The 19,348-nt window shown below is 46.1% G+C and overlaps 1 protein-coding gene and 1 non-coding gene across 2 annotated transcripts; both read left to right on the forward strand.

Annotated features, from left to right (window-relative positions):
* The first annotated feature begins 8,351 nt into the window (after window positions 1-8,351).
* TRNAK-UUU (transfer RNA lysine (anticodon UUU)) lies at window positions 8,352-8,424 on the forward strand. The gene has a single exon. It is a non-coding gene; the product is annotated as a tRNA-Lys (tRNA).
* A 7,327-nt stretch (window positions 8,425-15,751) lies between these two features.
* LOC100274415 (chalcone synthase) lies at window positions 15,752-19,039 on the forward strand. The gene is made up of 2 exons (NM_001148774.1): window positions 15,752-16,167; window positions 17,688-19,039. Exons 1-2 carry the CDS (start codon window positions 15,978-15,980, stop codon window positions 18,698-18,700), a joined length of 1,203 nt encoding a protein of 400 aa, NP_001142246.1. The 5' UTR covers window positions 15,752-15,977; the 3' UTR covers window positions 18,701-19,039.
* Window positions 19,040-19,348: the final 309 nt, after the last annotated feature.

Consider the following 19,348-nt stretch of genomic DNA (forward strand, 5'->3'; position numbering starts at 1 on the left):
TGCTAAGGTCATTTACCGTTCTTGATCCTCACTTGGTGAACAATATACGTGAAAATCCCAGGTACACCAAGATGTCGCCCGAAGAAGTTCTTGGGAAATTTGTTAGCGGGCGAATGATGATCAAGGAGGCGAGATATGTGGACGACGCCTTGAATGGTCCGATCAACGAGCCGCAACCTCTCGCTCTCAAGGCAACACGAAGCAAGGAGGCGCTACCTAGCAAGGTGGCACAAATTGAGGCGGCCGGACTCAACGATGAAGAGATGGCTCTCATCATCAAGAGATTCAAGACGGCGCTAAATGGTCGCAAGGGGCAGCCAAGCAAGACCAAGACCAAGGGGAAGCGCTCATGCTTCAAATGCGGTAAGCTTGGTCATTTTATCGCTAACTGTCCCGATAATGAAAGTGACCAGGAAAAGGGGAACAAAAGAGAAAAGAAGAAGCAATACAAGAAGGCAAAGGGCGAGGCGCATCTAGGAAAGGAGTGGGACTCGGATTGCTCCTCCTCCGACTCCGACAACGAAGGACTCGCCGCCACTGCCTTCAACAAATCGGCTCTCTTCCCCAACGAGCGTCTCACATGTCTTATGGCAAGGGAGAAGAAGGTGAGTACTCAAGACTCCACTTATGCTTCTTCTAGTGATAGTGAGTCTAGTGATGATGACATAGATTATTCATGCTTGTTCAAGGGCTTAGATAGATCTAAGATAGATAAAATCAATGAATTGATTGATGCATTGAATGAAAAGGATAGGCTTTTAGAAAAGCAGGAGGATTTATTGTATGATGAACATGATAAATTTGTAGAGGCACAAAAATCATATGCTTTAGAAGTAAAAAGAAATGAAATGCTTTCTTATGAACTATCTACTTGTCATGAAACCATTTCTACTTTACAAGGTGTTAACAATGATTTAAATGCTAAGTTAGAAGTAGCAAATAAATCTAATTCTTGTGTAGAACATGTTAAGATTTGCACTAGGTGTAAGGATTTCGATGTTGGTGCCTGTAGTGAACATCTAGTTTTAATTTCCAAATTAAATAAGGAAGTGGCTAGTCTTAATGCCCAACTTAAGACTAGCAAGAATGAAGTTGATAAAATAAAATTTGCAAGGGATGCCTATACGGTTGGTAGACACCCCTCAATTAAGGATGGTCTTGGCTTCAAGAGAGAGGCCAAGAACTTAACAAGCCATAAGGCTCCCATCTTCGTCAAGGAGAAAGGGAAGGCCCCTATGGCTAGTAATGCTAAAAAGAACCATGCTTTTATGTATTATGATAGGAGAAATGCTAGAAATGCTTATAATGATTTTGATTCACATGTTTATGATTCTCATGCCATGTTTGCCTCTAGTTCTTCTTATAAGCATGATAGGGATATGCCTAGGAGAAATATTGCTCATGTGCCTAGAAAAAATGTTATTCATGCTCCTAGGAAAGTAGTGAATGAACCTTCTATAATTTATTGTGCTTTAAACACTTCCTTTGCTATTTGTAGAAAGGATAGGAAAATAGTTGCTAGGAAGTTAGGGGCAAAATGCAAGGGAGACAGGACTTGCATTTGGGTCCCTAAGGACATTTGTGCTAACCTTGCAGGACCCAACATGAGTTGGGTACCTAAGACCCAAGCCTAAATTTGCCTTGCAGGTTTATGCATCCGGGGGTTCAAGCTGGATTATTGACAGCGGATGCACAAACCATATGACGGGGGAGAAGAAGATGTTCACCTCCTACGTCAAAAATAAGGATTCCCAAGATTCAATTATATTCGGTGATGGGAATCAAGGCAAGGTAAAAGGGCTAGGTAAAATTGCAATTTCTAATGAGCATTCTATATCAAATGTATTCTTAGTGGAGAGTCTTGGATATAATTTGCTATCTGTCAGTCAATTATGTCAAATGGGATATAATTGTTTATTTACAAATGTAGATGTGTCTGTCTTTAGAAGATGTAATGGTTCACTAGCTTTTAAGGGTGTACTAGTCGGCAAACTTTATTTAGTTGATTTTGCAAAAGAAGAGGCCGGTCTAGATGCATGCTTAATGGCTAAGACTTGCATGGGCTGGCTATGGCATCGCCGCTTAGCACATGTGGGGATGAAGAACCTCCACAAGCTTCTAAAGGGAGAACATGTGATAGGTCTAACAAATGTACATTTCGAAAAAGATAGACCTTGTGCAGCTTGTCAGGCAGGTAAACAGGTGGGAGGAGCGCATCACAGCAAGAATGTGATGACCACGTCAAGACCCCTGGAGCTGCTGCATATGGACCTCTTCGGACCTGTCGCCTATCTGAGCATAGGAGGAAGTAAGTATGGTTTAGTTATTGTTGATGACTTTTCCCGCTTCACTTGGGTGTTCTTTTTGCAGGAAAAATCCGAAACCCAAGGGACCCTCAAACGCTTCCTCAGGAGAGCTCAAAATGAGTTTGAGCTCAAAGTGAAGAAGATAAGGAGCGACAACGGATCCGAATTCAAGAACCTTCAAGTGGAGGAGTTCCTTGAAGAAGAAGGGATCAAGCACGAGTTCTCCGCTCCCTACACACCACAGCAAAATGGTGTGGTAGAGAGGAAGAACAGGACGCTCATTGACATGGCGAGGACGATGCTAGGAGAATTCAAGACCCCCGAGTGCTTTTGGACGGAAGCCGTGAACACTGCTTGCCATGCCATCAACAGGGTCTACCTTCATCGCCTCCTCAAGAAGACGTCGTATGAGCTTCTAACCGGTAACAAACCCAATGTATCTTACTTTCGTGTATTTGGGAGCAAGTGCTACATTCTAGTGAAGAAAGGTAGAAATTCTAAGTTTGCTCCCAAAGCTGTAGAAGGGTTTTTGTTAGGTTATGACTCAAATACAAAGGCGTATAGAGTCTTCAACAAATCATCGGGTTTGGTTGAAGTCTCTAGCGACGTTGTATTTGATGAGACTAATGGCTCTCCAAGAGAGCAAGTTGTTGATTGTGATGATGTAGATGAAGAAGATGTTCCGACGGCCGCTATACGGACCATGGCGATTGGAGAAGTACGGCCACAGGAACAAGATGAACGAGATCAACCTTCTTCCTCAACTATGGTGCATCCCCCAACCAAAGATGACGAACAGGTACCTCAAGTGGAGGCGCTTGATCAAGGGGGAGCACAAGATAATCAAGTGATGGAGGAAGAAGTGCAACCGGCACCTCCAACCCAAGTTCGAGCGATGATTCAAAGGGATCATCCCGTCGACCAAATTCTGGGTGACATTAGCAAGGGAGTAACTACTCGATCTCGATTAGTTAATTTTTGTGAGCATTACTCCTTTGTCTCTTCTATTGAGCCTTTCAGGGTAGAAGAGGCCTTGCTAGATCCGGACTGGGTGTTGGCCATGCAAGAGGAGTTAAACAATTTCAAGCGCAATGAAGTTTGGACACTGGTGCCTCGTCCGAAGCAAAATGTTGTGGGAACCAAGTGGGTGTTCCGCAACAAACAGGACGAGCACGGGGTGGTGACGAGAAACAAGGCTCGACTTGTGGCAAAAGGTTATGCCCAAGTCGCAGGTTTGGATTTCGAGGAGACCTTTGCTCCTGTGGCTAGGCTAGAATCAATTCGTATCTTGCTAGCATATGCCGCTCACCATTCTTTCAGGTTGTTTCAAATGGATGTGAAGAGCGCTTTCCTCAACGGGCCAATCAAGGAGGAGGTGTACGTGGAGCAACCCCCTGGCTTCGAGGATGAACGGTACCCCGACCATGTGTGTAAGCTCTCTAAGGCGCTCTATGGACTTAAGCAAGCCCCAAGAGCATGGTATGAATGCCTTAGAGATTTCTTAATTGCTAATGCTTTCAAGGTTGGGAAAGCCGATCCAACTCTTTTTACTAAGACTTGTAATGGTGATTTGTTTGTGTGCCAAATTTATGTCGATGACATAATATTTGGTTCTACTAACCAAAAGTCTTGTGAAGAGTTTAGCAGGGTGATGACGCAGAAATTCGAGATGTCGATGATGGGCGAGTTGAACTACTTCCTTGGGTTCCAAGTGAAGCAACTCAAGGACGGCACCTTCATCTCCCAAACAAAGTACACGCAAGATCTGCTAAAGCGGTTTGGGATGAAGGACGCCAAGCCCGCAAAGACTCCGATGGGGACCGACGGACACACCGACCTCAACAAAGGAGGTAAGTCCGTTGATCAAAAAGCATACCGGTCAATGATAGGTTCTTTGCTTTACTTATGTGCTAGTAGACCGGATATTATGCTTAGCGTATGCATGTGTGCTAGATTTCAATCCGATCCTAAGGAGTGTCACTTAGTGGCGGTGAAGCGAATTCTTAGATATTTGGTTGCTACGCCTTGCTTCGGGCTCTGGTATCCAAAGGGGTCTACCTTTGACTTAGTTGGATACTCAGACTCCGACTATGCTGGATGTAAGGTCGATAGGAAGAGTACATCGGGGACGTGCCAATTCTTAGGAAGGTCCCTGGTGTCATGGAACTCTAAGAAACAAACTTCCGTTGCCCTATCCACCGCTGAGGCCGAGTATGTTGCCGCAGGACAGTGTTGCGCGCAACTACTTTGGATGAGGCAAACCCTCAGGGACTTTGGCTACAATCTGAGCAAAGTCCCACTCCTATGTGACAATGAGAGTGCTATCCGCATGGCGGAAAATCCTGTTGAACACAGCCGCACAAAGCACATAGACATCCGGCATCACTTTTTGAGAGACCACCAGCAAAAGGGAGATATCGAAGTGTTTCATGTTAGCACCGAGAACCAGCTAGCCGATATCTTTACCAAGCCTCTAGATGAGAAGACCTTTTGCAGGCTGCGTAGTGAGCTAAATGTCTTAGATTCGCGGAACTTGGATTGAATTGTAGCATACATGTGTTTATGCATTTGATCAGGTTCATTTTTGCATTTTGTTGCTTATTGTGGTGCTCAAGTTGTACAAACACTCCCTGGACCTCACAAGTCCGTTGCAAAGTGATGCACATGTTTAGGGGGAGATGTGTTACAACTTGACCCTTTGAGACTAACCATGTGCTTGAGTTTGATAATTTAGTCTCGAAGGAGGATTGAAAGGGAAAAGGTGGACTTGGACCATGAAAGACTTCCACTGCACTCCGATGAGAGGGTAACTAATTCTAAGTTCATCTCATGAAATCTTATTGCCATTTGCTCTTAATTGAAGACTTTGGTGAGGCAATGAGGTTAAAAGGCCAAGATTGATCCCGTTTTGGTGCTTGATGCCAAAGGGGGAGAAAATAAAGGCCAAAGTGATAAATGGATCAGCTACCACTTGAGAGATTTTGAAAATAGTAGAATAGAGTTTTTGTTTTGTCAAAAGCTTTTATTGTCTCTTATTGTCTCTCTTGTCAAAAGTTGGCTTCTTGTTGGGAGAAGTATTGATTATGGGAAATAGGGGGAGTTTTTGAAATCTTTGATCAATCTCTTTTGGAATGACTCTCTTTATACTTCAACATGTGTGTTTGACTTAGAGATAGAGATTTGAGTTTGATTTGCAAAAACAAACCAAGTGGTGGCAAAGGATGATCCATATATGCCAAAATTGAATAAAACCAATTTGAGTTTTTATTTAAAATGATTTTGCACTTGTTCTAGTTGCTTTATGTTGTGTTGGCATAAATCACCAAAAAGGGGGAGATTGAAAGGGAAATGTGCCCTTGGGCCATTTCTATGCATTTTGGTGATTGAGTGCCAACACATGTGCTTAATTGGGAATTTATGTACATGGATGAACAAGGTGAAAATCATGAAGTAAAGGTATGTTTCTAAGCCTTAGTACATTGGTTTTGAGTACTAATATATTTGTCTAAGTGTTAGAAACAGAAAGAAGAAGAATAGAGAAAAGGAGAAGGGACTTGGCTGTGTGCTGCCAAGACCCAGCTCGGTCTGGAGCACCGGACTGTCCGGTGTGCACCGGACAGTGTCCGGTGCGCCAGGCTGGCGCGACTCGAACTGGCCGCTCTCGGGAAATTGGCCGGTGGCGTACGGCTAAAATTCACCGGACTGTCCGGTGTGTACCGGACTGTCCGGTGAGCCAACGGTCGGCCAGGGCCAACGGTCGGCCGCGCAATCCGCGCGGGACACGTGGCCGAGCCAACGGTCGGAAGACGGCACCGGACTGTCCGGTGTGCACCGGACATGTCCGGTGCGCCAACAGCGCCAGATCTGCCAACGGTCTGCAACGGTCGTCTTCGCCGTTTAAGGAAACAAATCGGGCACCGGACAGTGTCCGGTGTGCACCGGACTGTCCGGTGCCCCCGACGACAGAAGGCAAGGATGGCCTTCCGGATTTGCTCTCAACGGCTCCTAGCTGCCTTGGGGCTATAAAAGGAGCCCCTAGGCGCATGGAGGAGACATCCAAGCAACCTTTGAGCATTCTTGATCATCCACACTAAGTCTCTGCGCATTCGTTTGTGTTTCTAAGTGATTCGAGCTCTGTTCTAAGTGAGAACTCTGAGATAGTCTTGTGAGCTCGATTCTTGGCCGTGTGTGTGCGCTTTTGCTGTGGATTTGTGTGTGTTGCTTCCCTCCCTTACTCTGTGTTTCATTTGTGATCATATACTTGTAAGGGCAAGAGACTCCAATTTGTGGAGATTCCTTGCAAACGGGATAGTGAAAGGAAAACAAAACACCGTGGTATTCAAGTGGGTCTTTGGACCACTTGAGAGGGGTTGATTGCAACCCTCGTCCGTTGGGACGCCACAACGTGGAGTAGGCAAGCGTTGGTCTTGGCCGAACCACGGGATAAAACCACTGTGTCACTCTGTGCTTGATTCTCTTGTGGTACTGTGTTTTGTTGAGACTTCACTCTAGCCACTTGGCCATACTTGTACTAACCCTTAACAAGTTTTTGTGGCTTAAGTTTAAGTTTTTACAGGATCACCTATTCACCCCCCCTCTAGGTGCTCTCACTTCGGTCCTCCTTCGGTTACTGAAAGACTGATCCCCCTCCTTCGTGGCTGACCTCCTCCTTTTATAAGCTAAGGCCTAAGGTGGGGGTCGGATGTCGGTGGCTTCTCTGTGAAGGAGCCCTTATACCGTGGTAAAATCCGGTGTCTTACCATGTCGAGGCTGCTTATCCGTATGCACCTTGACGTCTGGTCTTCTCTGCTCGTGCTCATTATGACGAATGGCGTGGGTGGCATGGGTCCTGCTGCCATTATTACCATTTCTGCGCCATGCCGGCCCCTGGCATCTGTAGCCTCGTTCTCGGTGTGGCTCGTCGTGTTGCGAGCTCCGTGGCTGGTATGCATACTCATGCCTAGGCTCGATAGGTCATAAGTACTCCGCAGGTCGAGGGGCTCGTAGGTCATGAGTACGCTACTAACCGAAGGGCCAAGTAGGTCATGAGTGCGTTGTAGGCCGGGGCGGCACATGTCATGAGTGGGAGGTGGATTGGCTATCTCCTGTGACTTGGTGTCAGGCATAGTTAATGCGTTCGACCACTTATGACGGGTTGATATTGGGTTAGGCGAGGAATTTAATCGAGTGGCTTCCTCCCAATTCGCTCGGCCTCCTCTGTAGCTCCGCCACGCCCGACCCCGGGCTTGGAACCTCGGGGTTTATCCGGGGGTGGGTGCTTCCAGGGTAGACGGTTCCCCTTCTCCCCCGCTGACGGGTGGCCCCCGGTGGTTCGGTGGTTCTTATTTCGTGCGCTCTCTATGACTGGCGGAGCTCCAGGGACCTGGGGATCTTTCCCCCGACAGTAGCCCCCGAGGGGAGATTGTCTCCCCTTCGGGCCTGATGAAGGGTCGGGTGAAGTTCGCCCTTCTGTCTCCTAAGAGACTCTTATGTCCTCGGGACTCAGACCGCCTTTGTCGCAGCTCACTTTCTCTTGGGGCGAAGCCGGGCACCTTTGCCCTTTATAAGTTTGGGCGGGCGTCCGCTCGTGGTTACCCCCGAGCCCTTTTCCCTTCGTTTCTTTCCTCGAACGGATCCTACAGCTAGGTCAGTGTAATACCCAAATTTAGGAGAGTATAGACATAAATATGAATACAATAAAGCCTTGGAAATTATGAAGTTCTATGTGACTATTTGTTTCCTTTTCTCTCTCTTTGCATATTCAAGTAATGGGAGTTCTATGTGACTATTTTCGGTGGTCGTAGCTTGACCCGAATTTTTTATATTTTGGCCCTTCCTCAGAAACAAATTCACGTTTGGACCCTAGAAAATTTTAATGTCATTTTTGGACCCTTTGTTCGGCGCCATAGCCAATGGCACCGAGGTAACACAGCTCGGCGCCATAGGCTATGGCGCCGAGGTACGTGCTGCGCTGGCACAAACGGACGTCGTGGCATCGAGCTCGGCGCCATAGATCTTGGCGCCGAGCTCTATTATATATGCAAAACTTCTCTAGCTCAGTTGGTAGAGCGCAAGGCTTTTAACCTTGTGGTCGTGGGTTCAAACCCCATGATGGGCATGTTTTAATACTTTTTGTCTTTGTCACTGATTTATTTTTTTTGTCCGGATTTTTCGTTTATGTCGCTGAATGGAAATGTATTAAAACAAATCAGCAATAAACGAAAAATCTGGACAACAAAAAAAACAAATCCGTGACAAAGACAAAAAGTATTAAAAAAACGTCTACCATGGGGCTCGAACCCACAACCACAAGGTTAAAAGCCTTGTGCCCTACCGACTGAGCTGGACAAGTTTTATGTATATAATCAAGCTCGGCGCCAAGATCTATGGCGCCGAACTCGGTGCCACGTCGACGCCACGACGTCCGTTTGTGCCAGCGCAGTACGTATCTCAGCGCCATAGCCTATGACACCGAGCTGTGTTAGCTTGGCGCCATAAGCTATGGCGCCGAGCAAAGGGTCTAAAAATGACATTAAAATTTTTTAGGGTCCAAACGTGATTTTTTTCTAGGAAGGGCTAAAATGCAAAAAAATCAAAAAAATCGGTAGCTTGACACCGAAAACAAGGCATACTATTTTTGGCGGTTGGCTACGTTCAGGAACATACACATATCCATGCCATTCAATATTCATCACATACCATTCATCATCTATCACGTTCAAATAACCAAGTCTATCACATATCATCCATTCAACGCCATTCAATATTCATCAGTCACGTATCCTTCATCCATCACATTAAAATGACCAAGACTCATATTCATAAAGATATCGACAGAGCAATTCCAGCAAAAAAAACTAAGTTCCTCGGAAAGTGGGATCATCAGAGTTCGGAAATGAATATGTTGTTGACAAACTCGGTAACTCGTTCATCTTGTAATAAAGAGCAAAGTTCATCAGTAAAGAACAAATTATGAGTTATAGCGTTATATGTAATGGATCTATCCCCGGTTCCCCACCACTAACAATCAATTAATTGGATGAAGAATCTGTAGTTTGCAAGGTAAAATAATTAGGGCAAAAGTATATATGATTCTACATATTACTTGCTTTTGGAATTAACTCAAGGTATGTTCACTACTTGGAGCAGAACAAGCTGATTTGTCTGAGACTTTGGAAAATGCGTACTGAATTATTGAATAGTACCAGAAGAGGACTTGGAAAATACTAGGTCTTGTTTCTGGAAAAAGGGGTAATTTCTCAGATCTCCGAGATTCGCCCATCCCACAAATCCACCATTTTCAAAAAAAAAAGCCGGTTTAGTACCACGAAATTTGCAGGATAAACTAAATTAAGGAGTGGTGCGCCACTCACTTGGACGCAAAGGAAAATGAGCAAAATAAGGGTTGGGGGAGAGAGAGAAAGGTATAATAAACCATCCAATTGGTTAGACTTGAAATTCCCCACGTGATCACGTGGCTGACCGGCTGACGATGGAAACCGGTAGTGCCCCGACTGGCCGTCGTCGTTGAAGTCACTGCAAAGTGCAAACGGCACATGCCGGCCGGCGGCGAGTACGTACTGTCGACGCTGTGAGTAGCTGCCGCATACGGCTGATGACAAGGCTGTACCCTGCACTAGCTGGAGGCTGCTTTCAGCTCTGCATCGTCCGTTGATATATACGGTCCAGTCGGCGGTACTGATCTCAACGGCTCTAATAATACTGGTTTTGATCGATCAGCTTCAATAACAGTCAGTTTGATTCGGTTGGTCTGTTGATTGATCGATTCGATCGATACCGATCATGTTAAAGTAGGTAAGCAATACCAACAGATCCGTGGAACAGTCGGATCGATACATTGTCGTTCCTAGTTGAATGGTTCAGTTGTTATACCGACCGATATCGGAACGTATTTAGTGACGTATGGGATAACCACGTATGGGATAAAGACTCTTGTCTAAACTAATCTAATCGCGGAACGTCCGAATTGCTCTTGCAGATAGCCTGGGGTGCGGACCGTCCGGTCGTCCAGGTGCCAAGTTTGGTGTTCCACAAACCATTTTAAGTCCATAATTTTTTAAAACAAATCCATTAAAAAAACTAAAATACGGACTATAAATAGAGAGCATGTGTGTTTGGATTTATTCACACCTCTCACTCTCCATTTTACCCGTCTTCTTCCATATTGTAGCCTCACATTCTCTTTTTCAACATGGATCCCAGTTGGAGTACAAACTTCCAAACCTTCACCGACATGATTAATAGCCAATCTTCAACACCCCTATCGTGTGGAGGATGTCTTCTTCGACGACCTTTCTTCTATACATCGTCATCAGAAGGATGTTTTTGCCCATCCTCATTCTCTCACACCACAATCCTTATTTTCATACTCGTATCGTCCTCCTCTATGTCCCTACCAAACTTCCATGGATGGTCCTCCTCCTCCTAATGGTGATCCTACTATCGACGCTCCTCCTTCCACTAAAGCTTGTACCATCAATGTTTCTCCTCCACCACAATTCACTTACATATACCCTCATCCATGCATGTATGGATATAAATGGTGCTCCCCCTTCGTTCCCTCCCCTGTTTGGTGCTCCTCTCCCATATAGTGCCCCTCCTTCATATGGTGCTCGTCCACTATTTCATCCTTCTGCAACCAAAACAGTGCCCTAAAGTAGCGACAACGATGCCACTTTTAACCAGTCTACTTAATCTGGTGCTCCCAATTCTAATGGTGAATAAACTGCATGAAGACAGAGGATGAAAGGCTAGCAAGTACACATCTTTTTTTCAAAATCCACACATTAGGTCTAAAACAATTTTTAAGTTCATATCTTTTAGATCCATGTGTGGCTACTGTACTCGTTGGATCCCATTGATAGAAATAGTAAGAAGGGACATCTGTTCTTGGGCCAAATAGCCAACACCTATAACTTCACCATATAAGCTCCTCGCCACCATACCTAAAGCCACAGAAGCATCATGTTCGACGAGCAACCAAAAGATGACCATGTTCAATTATATCTACACCACTTGTACATGAACTGGCCGAGTGGAGCACATGCATGATGCTATGTTGTTTGAAACGATTAAAGAGAGTTTTTGTAAAGCTAAGTTCAAGCTAGATCACATGTGGCACGCACTTCGCCATCAACCCAAGTGGTGCTCAAAGCATGGCGACGGTGATTTGAGTGATGGGACCAAAAGATCTCGTCTGAACTTGAACTGTGATCATAGCTCATTGTCACAGTAAAGTGTGGATGCACCATACACTACTGGCTGCAATAGGCAAGAGTTCAATAGAAGGGGAAGGGTCCAACAACAAAGTAGCGACGAGTCCCCATCTACATAGAGAGGAATATTAAAGAAGCTCTACAAGGTTAGTAAGAGTATTGCTCAAACTTTTTTTGAGCAATTTACTCGGTCGGGGATGGAATGACCATGCTCCCATATTAAAAAGAGACCGAAACATTGGCCCCGACCGAGAAAACCCCCGAACCCTGGCCACCATCACTAACGGGTCAACCGTCCATTCTGCAACGGCTCAACGGAGGGTGATGCACAGGACATCATAACCCGAGAGCAGATGGAGCACAATGAGAGTATTTTTAAACCAAGTCCGAAAATTCGCCCCCGACGGGAATCAAACTCGAGACTTGGAGCTGCTACTCAGAAACCTTAACCACTAGGCTAGAGGTTAACAAATTGCTGGATTATTCTACTGTCCATGTGAACAAATACACGAATAGGGCACACAAATGAGCTTTAGAAAGTTGACAAAGAAACTTAAATTAGTGGAGAAAGAATAGGCGGAAGAGTTGGAAAAGAAAGAGGAGTAGTTTATGAGTTATATTTATGAATTATGTAATTGCTATTCTTATGTCTATGTTATATAATTTTTAATTGTATTATATAATTAAGTAATTTATTTTCTTAAATATATAATTAAATGTATTTTTATTCTAGTAAAATAATTTAGTTTATGTCAACTAGAAGTCTATAAAAGGAAGGTTGATGTGCCACTAATTACTCGGTCGAGGATGGAATGACTAGGCTCCCATATTAAAAAGAGACCCAAACATTGGACCCGACTGAGAAAACCCCCGAACCCTGGCCACCATCACTAACGGGTCAACTGTCCACTCTGCAACGGTTCAACGGAGGGTGATGCACAGGATATCATAACCCGAGAGCAGATGAAGCACAATGAGGGGATTTTTAAATCAAGTCCGAAAATTCGCCCCTGACGGGAATCAAACTCGAGACTTGGAGCTGCTACTCGGAAACCTTAACTACTAGGCTAGAGGTTAACAAATTGCTGGATTATTCTACCGTCCATATGAACAAATACACGAATAGGGCACACAAATGAGCTTTAGAAAGTTGACAAAGAAACTTAAATTAGTAGAGAAAGAATCGGCGGAAGAGTTGGAAAAGAAAGAGTAGTAGTTTATGAGTTATATTTATGAATTATGTAATTGCTATTCTTATGTCTATGTTATATAATTTTTAATTGTATTATATAATTAAGTAATTTATTTTCTTAAATATATAATTAAATGTATTTTTATTCTAGTAAAATAATTTAGTTTATGTCAACTAGAAGTCTATAAAAGGAAGGTTGATGTGCCACTAATTACTCGGTCGAGGATGGAATGACTACGCTCCCATATTAAAAAGAGACCCAAACATTGGCCCCGACTGAGAAAACCCTCGAACCCTGGCCACCATCACTAACGGGTCAACCGTCCACTCTGCAACGGCTCAACGGAGGGTGATGCACAGGATATCATAACCCGAGAGCAGATGAAGCACAATGAGGGGATTTTTAAATCAAGTCCGAAAATTCGCCCCTGACGGCAATCAAACTCGAGACTTGGAGCTGCTACTCGGAAACCTTAACTACTAGGCTAGAGGTTAACAAATTGCTGGATTATTCTACCATCCATATGAACAAATACACGAATAGGGCACACAAATGAGCTTTAGAAAGTTGACAAAGAAACTTAAATTAGTGGAGAAAGAATCGGCGGAAGAGTTGGAAAAGAAAGAGGAGTAGTTTATGAGTTATATTTATGAATTATGTAATTGCTATTCTTATGTCTATGTTATATAATTTTTAATTGTATTATATAATTAAGTAATTTATTTTCTTAAATATATAATTAAATGTATTTTTATTCTAGTAAAATAATTTAGTTTATGTCAACTAGAAGTCTATAAAAGGAAGGTTGATGTGTCACTAATTAAGATGAGTGTAGGCTAAGGCTAAAGCACTAATACAAGGAAGCTCTATAAGTCTATAGTGACAGTTGTGAATGTATTTTTATAGGCGTCATGTTTCTTCGAAACGTCGGTGCTAGGGGGTAAAAGTCTATAGTGACAGTTGTGAATGTATTTTTACTGGCGTATTAAAATCGCTAAATATTAAATATTAAACGTGGTTGTTAGGAATCGAACCGCCGACCTCACCCTCACGTGTAGGCTCCGCTACCACTTCATCTATGGCATGCTTTGTGTTTAGTTTGTATTTTTTTTGTCCACATATTACAACCAACTGAGTGTAAATTGCTTGTTTGAGACCGTAAACGAATTCAAATAAAAAAGTTGTCAACTACAAAGTTGAATAACTTTTGAAGTTCTACAACTTACATTTTGACACTTTTTTCATCCGAGGTAGTTTACAAAAATTTGAATTTTAAATTTGACATACTTAGATTTAATTTTTTGAGAACCGAAATAAGTTCAAATAAAAATGTTGTCAACTACAAAGTTTCATAACTTTTAGATATCTACAACTTTTATTTTGGTGGTTTCATCATACGAGGCCATTTGAAAAACTCAAAAAATTAAGGATAAAAATGATTTCTAGTGGCGGTTCCTTAATAAAACCGTCACTAGAAATCTATTTGTACATGCAGTTTCTTAATAAATCTGCCACTAGAAAATCATGTTGCAGACGGTTTTCTTATGAAACCGCCACTAAAAATAGCACAAGCAGTTGACCGAATCCGCTGTAAAAATATATCGTCCTGCAGGTTTTGAGCCTTTCTCTACCTAGTGAAGGCTATATATTACCGTAAATAAAGAGAGGACAAGATCGATTGTATATGGTCGATACGTGATATATGGCGTGTTGTGGTGGTAGATATAAAAGCTATATAAAGATGGAACTAGCTTAATGGATGCCGACAGTAGTGCGTATATTTAATTTGCGCCCCCACATCTCTCATATGTACCTGATATTCGAAATGAAGATACACAAGGAAATAAATAATAAATGGTGGTCTACAGTCATATCGTAAATTGGGGTGTGTAACATTTTATCATGTACGTGCTATTATTTAAATGACAAAATATTTACGGCGCTCGCCACTTGTAATTTTGGCGAAGTTATATAAGTCATGTAGTGTGAGCGCGCAATTAAGTCGTGTGACACTGTACGTGATCTATTAACTTGTAATTTTTTTTTGAAGTCATAAATAATAATTAATCTGAAACAGTGAAAGTTATTTATCACAAAGTATCTGCCGCTAGCTCAACAAACTAGTGAGAACACATCACTCGTGCGTCGTCGTTAATGCGTAGCAATAGGCAATAGCAATGTGTCGTACGTATTCTCTAGGAAAGTAAGTAGAAACTACTACTAGTACTACTGTGTAGGCATGAGTTAAACACATGGAGGCATGATTTAAACACATGCAATGCATTCACTGCCGCAGAAGGAAAAAAATGTAGAGAGAGGGGGGGGGGTGTGATTCTACAAAAACGACCAATCCTAAGAATCATCGATCGACTGTTTTACGTCAAGCGGAATACCTTTTAGACGTGCATGCAAGTGGCATAGATCGATGACCTACCTTTCAAACCGTGTTTGTTTTCACATATCCAGGAAAATATAATACGTGTGCGCTAGAGCTAGCTATATATATCTAGTCCTACGTATAGTTGCGGGTAACGGTTTTCCGGTCTTTTTATTAATTTACCACGGACGACGGAGACGACGATATTGTTGAATTATTTGGGCAGGCTGCAGGGCCGCCGACGACGGACGGAGCGTGAATTTCTGTGCGGCACACACGGCCGTGGTAGCTGACCGGACGACGACGAGACCGGTCGACCGCATGTAGTGCAGGTGGGCGTGCCTGATGAGGGAGACGCTGACTCTGACTGGCTGCTGCTGGGTGTGCAAGCATACCATACTCTACTAGTACACCACACCAGGCTTGCCGCCCGCCCGCCCGCGGCCACGCGACCCAACTAACCCCGGCGCGGCGTTCGTTCCAGTGGGCGGGTCTCGATCCCCGGCACGTCCGCCCCGCGCGTCGTCGCCGCCCACGTGGCGGCCCATCCGCCCGTCCAACTGACCTAACCCGGTCGCCAGCCCGCGCGCTTATATAAACGCCCCCACCGGCTTCCGTCCTCTCCCACACCACAGCTCCCACACACAGCAGGCAGCAGCTCGATCGCTAGCTCCTCCGAACCGGAAAGCCAAGCCCGCTTTGGCGATCGTGCTTGCTTGCTTGGTTCCTTCAATTCCTGCCGGAGCCAGCGAGAGCTAGCTGCTGCTGTCGCGTGGTAGACGTCGTCTTGCCAGCGAGAGCCTAGCTCGATCGGTCTCTCTGGTACAACGTAGGGAGAAAGATCGAGGGGGAGAGGACGACGACGATGGCCGGCGCGACCGTGACCGTGGAGGAGGTGAGGAAGGCCCAGCGCGCCACCGGCCCCGCCACCGTGCTGGCGATCGGCACCGCCACGCCCGCCAACTGCGTGTACCAGGCCGACTACCCGGACTACTACTTCCGGATCACCAAGAGCGAGCACCTCACCGACCTCAAGGAGAAATTCAAGAGGATGTGTGAGTGCCCGGCCTCGATTATATATCTAGCTCACTCTCTCTCGCCCCGTCTCCATCCCTCGCTCGCTCGCTAGCTTGAAGAACATACACTCACGTCACGTCGTCGTCGTCTCCTGCTACCTGCTTAATTGTTTCACGTCGTCGGTAGGTCTCGGGCGACGACTACTAGCTGACGACGGACGATGCTAGCTAGCTGCTGCCTCGTGCGCAGCAGCTTCCACGTATTAATTTTCTCCGTCCCCTCGCGCCATGCACAAAGACATGAATATTTTTACTAACCCACGTAGTCTATTGTCTCTCCTGGGTAAACACTCGTGGGTTAGTTACTATCTAGCTACTACTTATCTGAATATTTTTACTAGCAGTGGGAGAACAGAAAGCTAATAGACTACGGTCGATCGTACGTGTCGTCTCTTCGTTTAATTTTTAACAGATTCCAAAAACTTCTCCATCATATGAATATATATACTCTATGTTGCGATCCGGATAGAGAGAGAATATAACTGCAATAAACTCCTTGTTGTTGAGATATGTATATGCTGCTTGCTGCTACACAATTGCTACTACCTAGGCAGTCGTACGTTACAACAACAACAAACAGCAGCAAAACTTGTGTGTGCACCATGAAACCCCCGTGTTCCATGATTTTTGGGGGCGCAGGTTTAGCATGGACACTAGCTAGGCTAGGCTAGGATATGTTTTGGGTAGGGTCCATATATATATACCAGCTGCTAACGAGCGAGTAACACACACGTACGCACGCACGCACGCATTCTAGCTCGGCCGATACCGTACAGACATGAAAAAAAAGAAGGTGCGTGGTCAACGCCGCCTGGCCGTGCCCGTACCAACAACTAACACAAACGTTTTCATTTTCTTGGGGTGAAAAAAAAAGAGAGAGAAGTGAGAACGAGACGTAAAGCAGGCGTCTGTGCACGGGAGTGAAGAGATAATACAGCTTTTGTGCCCCTGTCACGGGCTGTTAGGTGTGCAACACAAATGGCACGTCGAGGCGTCTTTTGCCGCCGGCCTCTGCTAGTTCTTCCATCACTGTTGCACACTGACCACTCAAGAAACCCGCTCTAATTAAGCTGTTGACCTCTTCTTCTTCTTCTAGCGCGCGCTAGCTGATGAGTAGCTAGCGCACCAGAGTCCAGAGGTGGTAGCAGTAGAAACAGGATTCTTTTCGTGGACGTCGATGTGCCATGCTAGCTGCCATCGTCCCCACTGCACGGGGCAGACAGGGACCCCGTGCCGTCCCATCGACTCGACTACCTCAGGCCTGCAGCTAGCGCAACTCGTATAGAGAGATGGAATAGTACTCCATCAGCACGGCATTCCCACACCACTTGGATTTTGTCGACCTGACCGGCAAGCAACTAGCCCCTTCCTGTTCCATCAATCGAATTGACGTAGCAACTAGCTGCCTTGACGTCCGTGCTCGGGCATGGCCAGTACACATACGGCCGGCCGGTACGGTTTGTTTTAATTGGGCCGGTTTGATTTTGACGTGCATGCAGGCGACAAGTCGATGATCCGGAAGCGTTACATGCACCTGACGGAGGAGTTCCTGGCGGAGAACCCGAGCATGTGCGCGTACATGGCGCCGTCGCTGGACGCGCGGCAGGACGTGGTGGTGGTGGAGGTGCCGAAGCTGGGGAAGGCGGCGGCGCAGAAGGCGATCAAGGAGTGGGGGCAGCCAAAGTCGCGGATCACGCACCTGGTGTTCTGCACCACGTCCGGGGTGGACATGCCGGGCGCCGACTACCAGCTGACCAAGGCGCTGGGCCTGCGCCCCTCCGTGAACCGCCTCATGATGTACCAGCAGGGGTGCTTCGCGGGCGGCACGGTGCTGCGCGTGGCCAAGGACCTCGCGGAGAACAACCGCGGCGCGCGGGTGCTGGTGGTGTGCTCCGAGATCACGGCCGTCACGTTCCGCGGCCCCTCCGAGTCGCACCTCGACTCGCTCGTGGGCCAGGCGCTGTTCGGCGACGGCGCGGCGGCCGTGGTCGTGGGCGCCGACCCGGACGACCGCGTCGAGCGCCCGCTCTTCCAGCTCGTCTCCGCCGCCCAGACCATCCTGCCCGACTCGGAGGGCGCCATCGACGGCCACCTCCGCGAGGTGGGGCTCACCTTCCACCTGCTCAAGGACGTGCCTGGCCTCATCTCCAAGAACATCGGCCGCGCGCTGGACGACGCGTTCAAGCCGCTCGGCATCTCCGACTGGAACTCCATCTTCTGGGTGGCGCACCCCGGCGGGCCCGCCATCCTCGACCAGGTGGAGGCCAAGGTCGGGCTGGACAAGGCCAGGATGCGCGCCACCCGCCACGTCCTCTCCGAGTACGGCAACATGTCCAGCGCCTGCGTCCTCTTCATCCTCGACGAGATGCGCAAGCGCTCCGCCGAGGACGGACAGGCCACCACGGGCGAGGGCCTCGACTGGGGCGTCCTCTTCGGCTTCGGCCCGGGACTCACCGTCGAGACCGTCGTGCTCCACAGCGTCCCCATCACCACCGGAGCGGCCACCGCCTGATTCATCGATTCATCAACGATCAAATTCCTCCCCTCTCCGATCCAATTCGTCGTCGTCTCGTTCGTCATTATTTTACGTCGTCCGTCCGCAAATAATGTGCTCTCTGCTATAATTGTCGTGTGTAGTAGTAAGTAGCTGTTACTATTTTTCCATGTACTGTCAGTCGCACAATCATCATATATAATTAATATCTCTATATATGCATTTCATGCAAGACCAGGGTAGAGCTAGCTTGAGGAGAAGACCCTTATCGTTGTCACTTTAGCATGCATGGGGTGGTGAGGTATTGGGTATACCTGTGTAAGACAAGCTTGGCTGGTTTAATTATATATTTTTTTTAAAAAAAAATCTGTTTGATACAAAAATAACACCTGTAATGTGCATGGTGACGGCAAATTGACCGCCATTTTCAGTGCACCTAAAGCTGTATTGGATAAATGCTTCTACTCGATTATTGATTGTAAGAGGTCCACTGTTAGCTTGTGTACTTGTCTGATGTGAGCCCGTTGCTGGTGGGCACTGTGCCATCCATCTACCTGTGCATGAAAAGTTTTTTTTTTTTTTTTTTTTTGCCCAAACTACTACACACGATGCAGAAGAAAGCGCGATTTTAAAATATTTGATGAGTGGTCACGGTCCAGGCCAGCG

This window comes from Zea mays, chromosome 4, assembly GCF_902167145.1.
Source record: "Zea mays cultivar B73 chromosome 4, Zm-B73-REFERENCE-NAM-5.0, whole genome shotgun sequence".
Classification (NCBI taxonomy): domain Eukaryota; kingdom Viridiplantae; phylum Streptophyta; class Magnoliopsida; order Poales; family Poaceae; genus Zea; species Zea mays.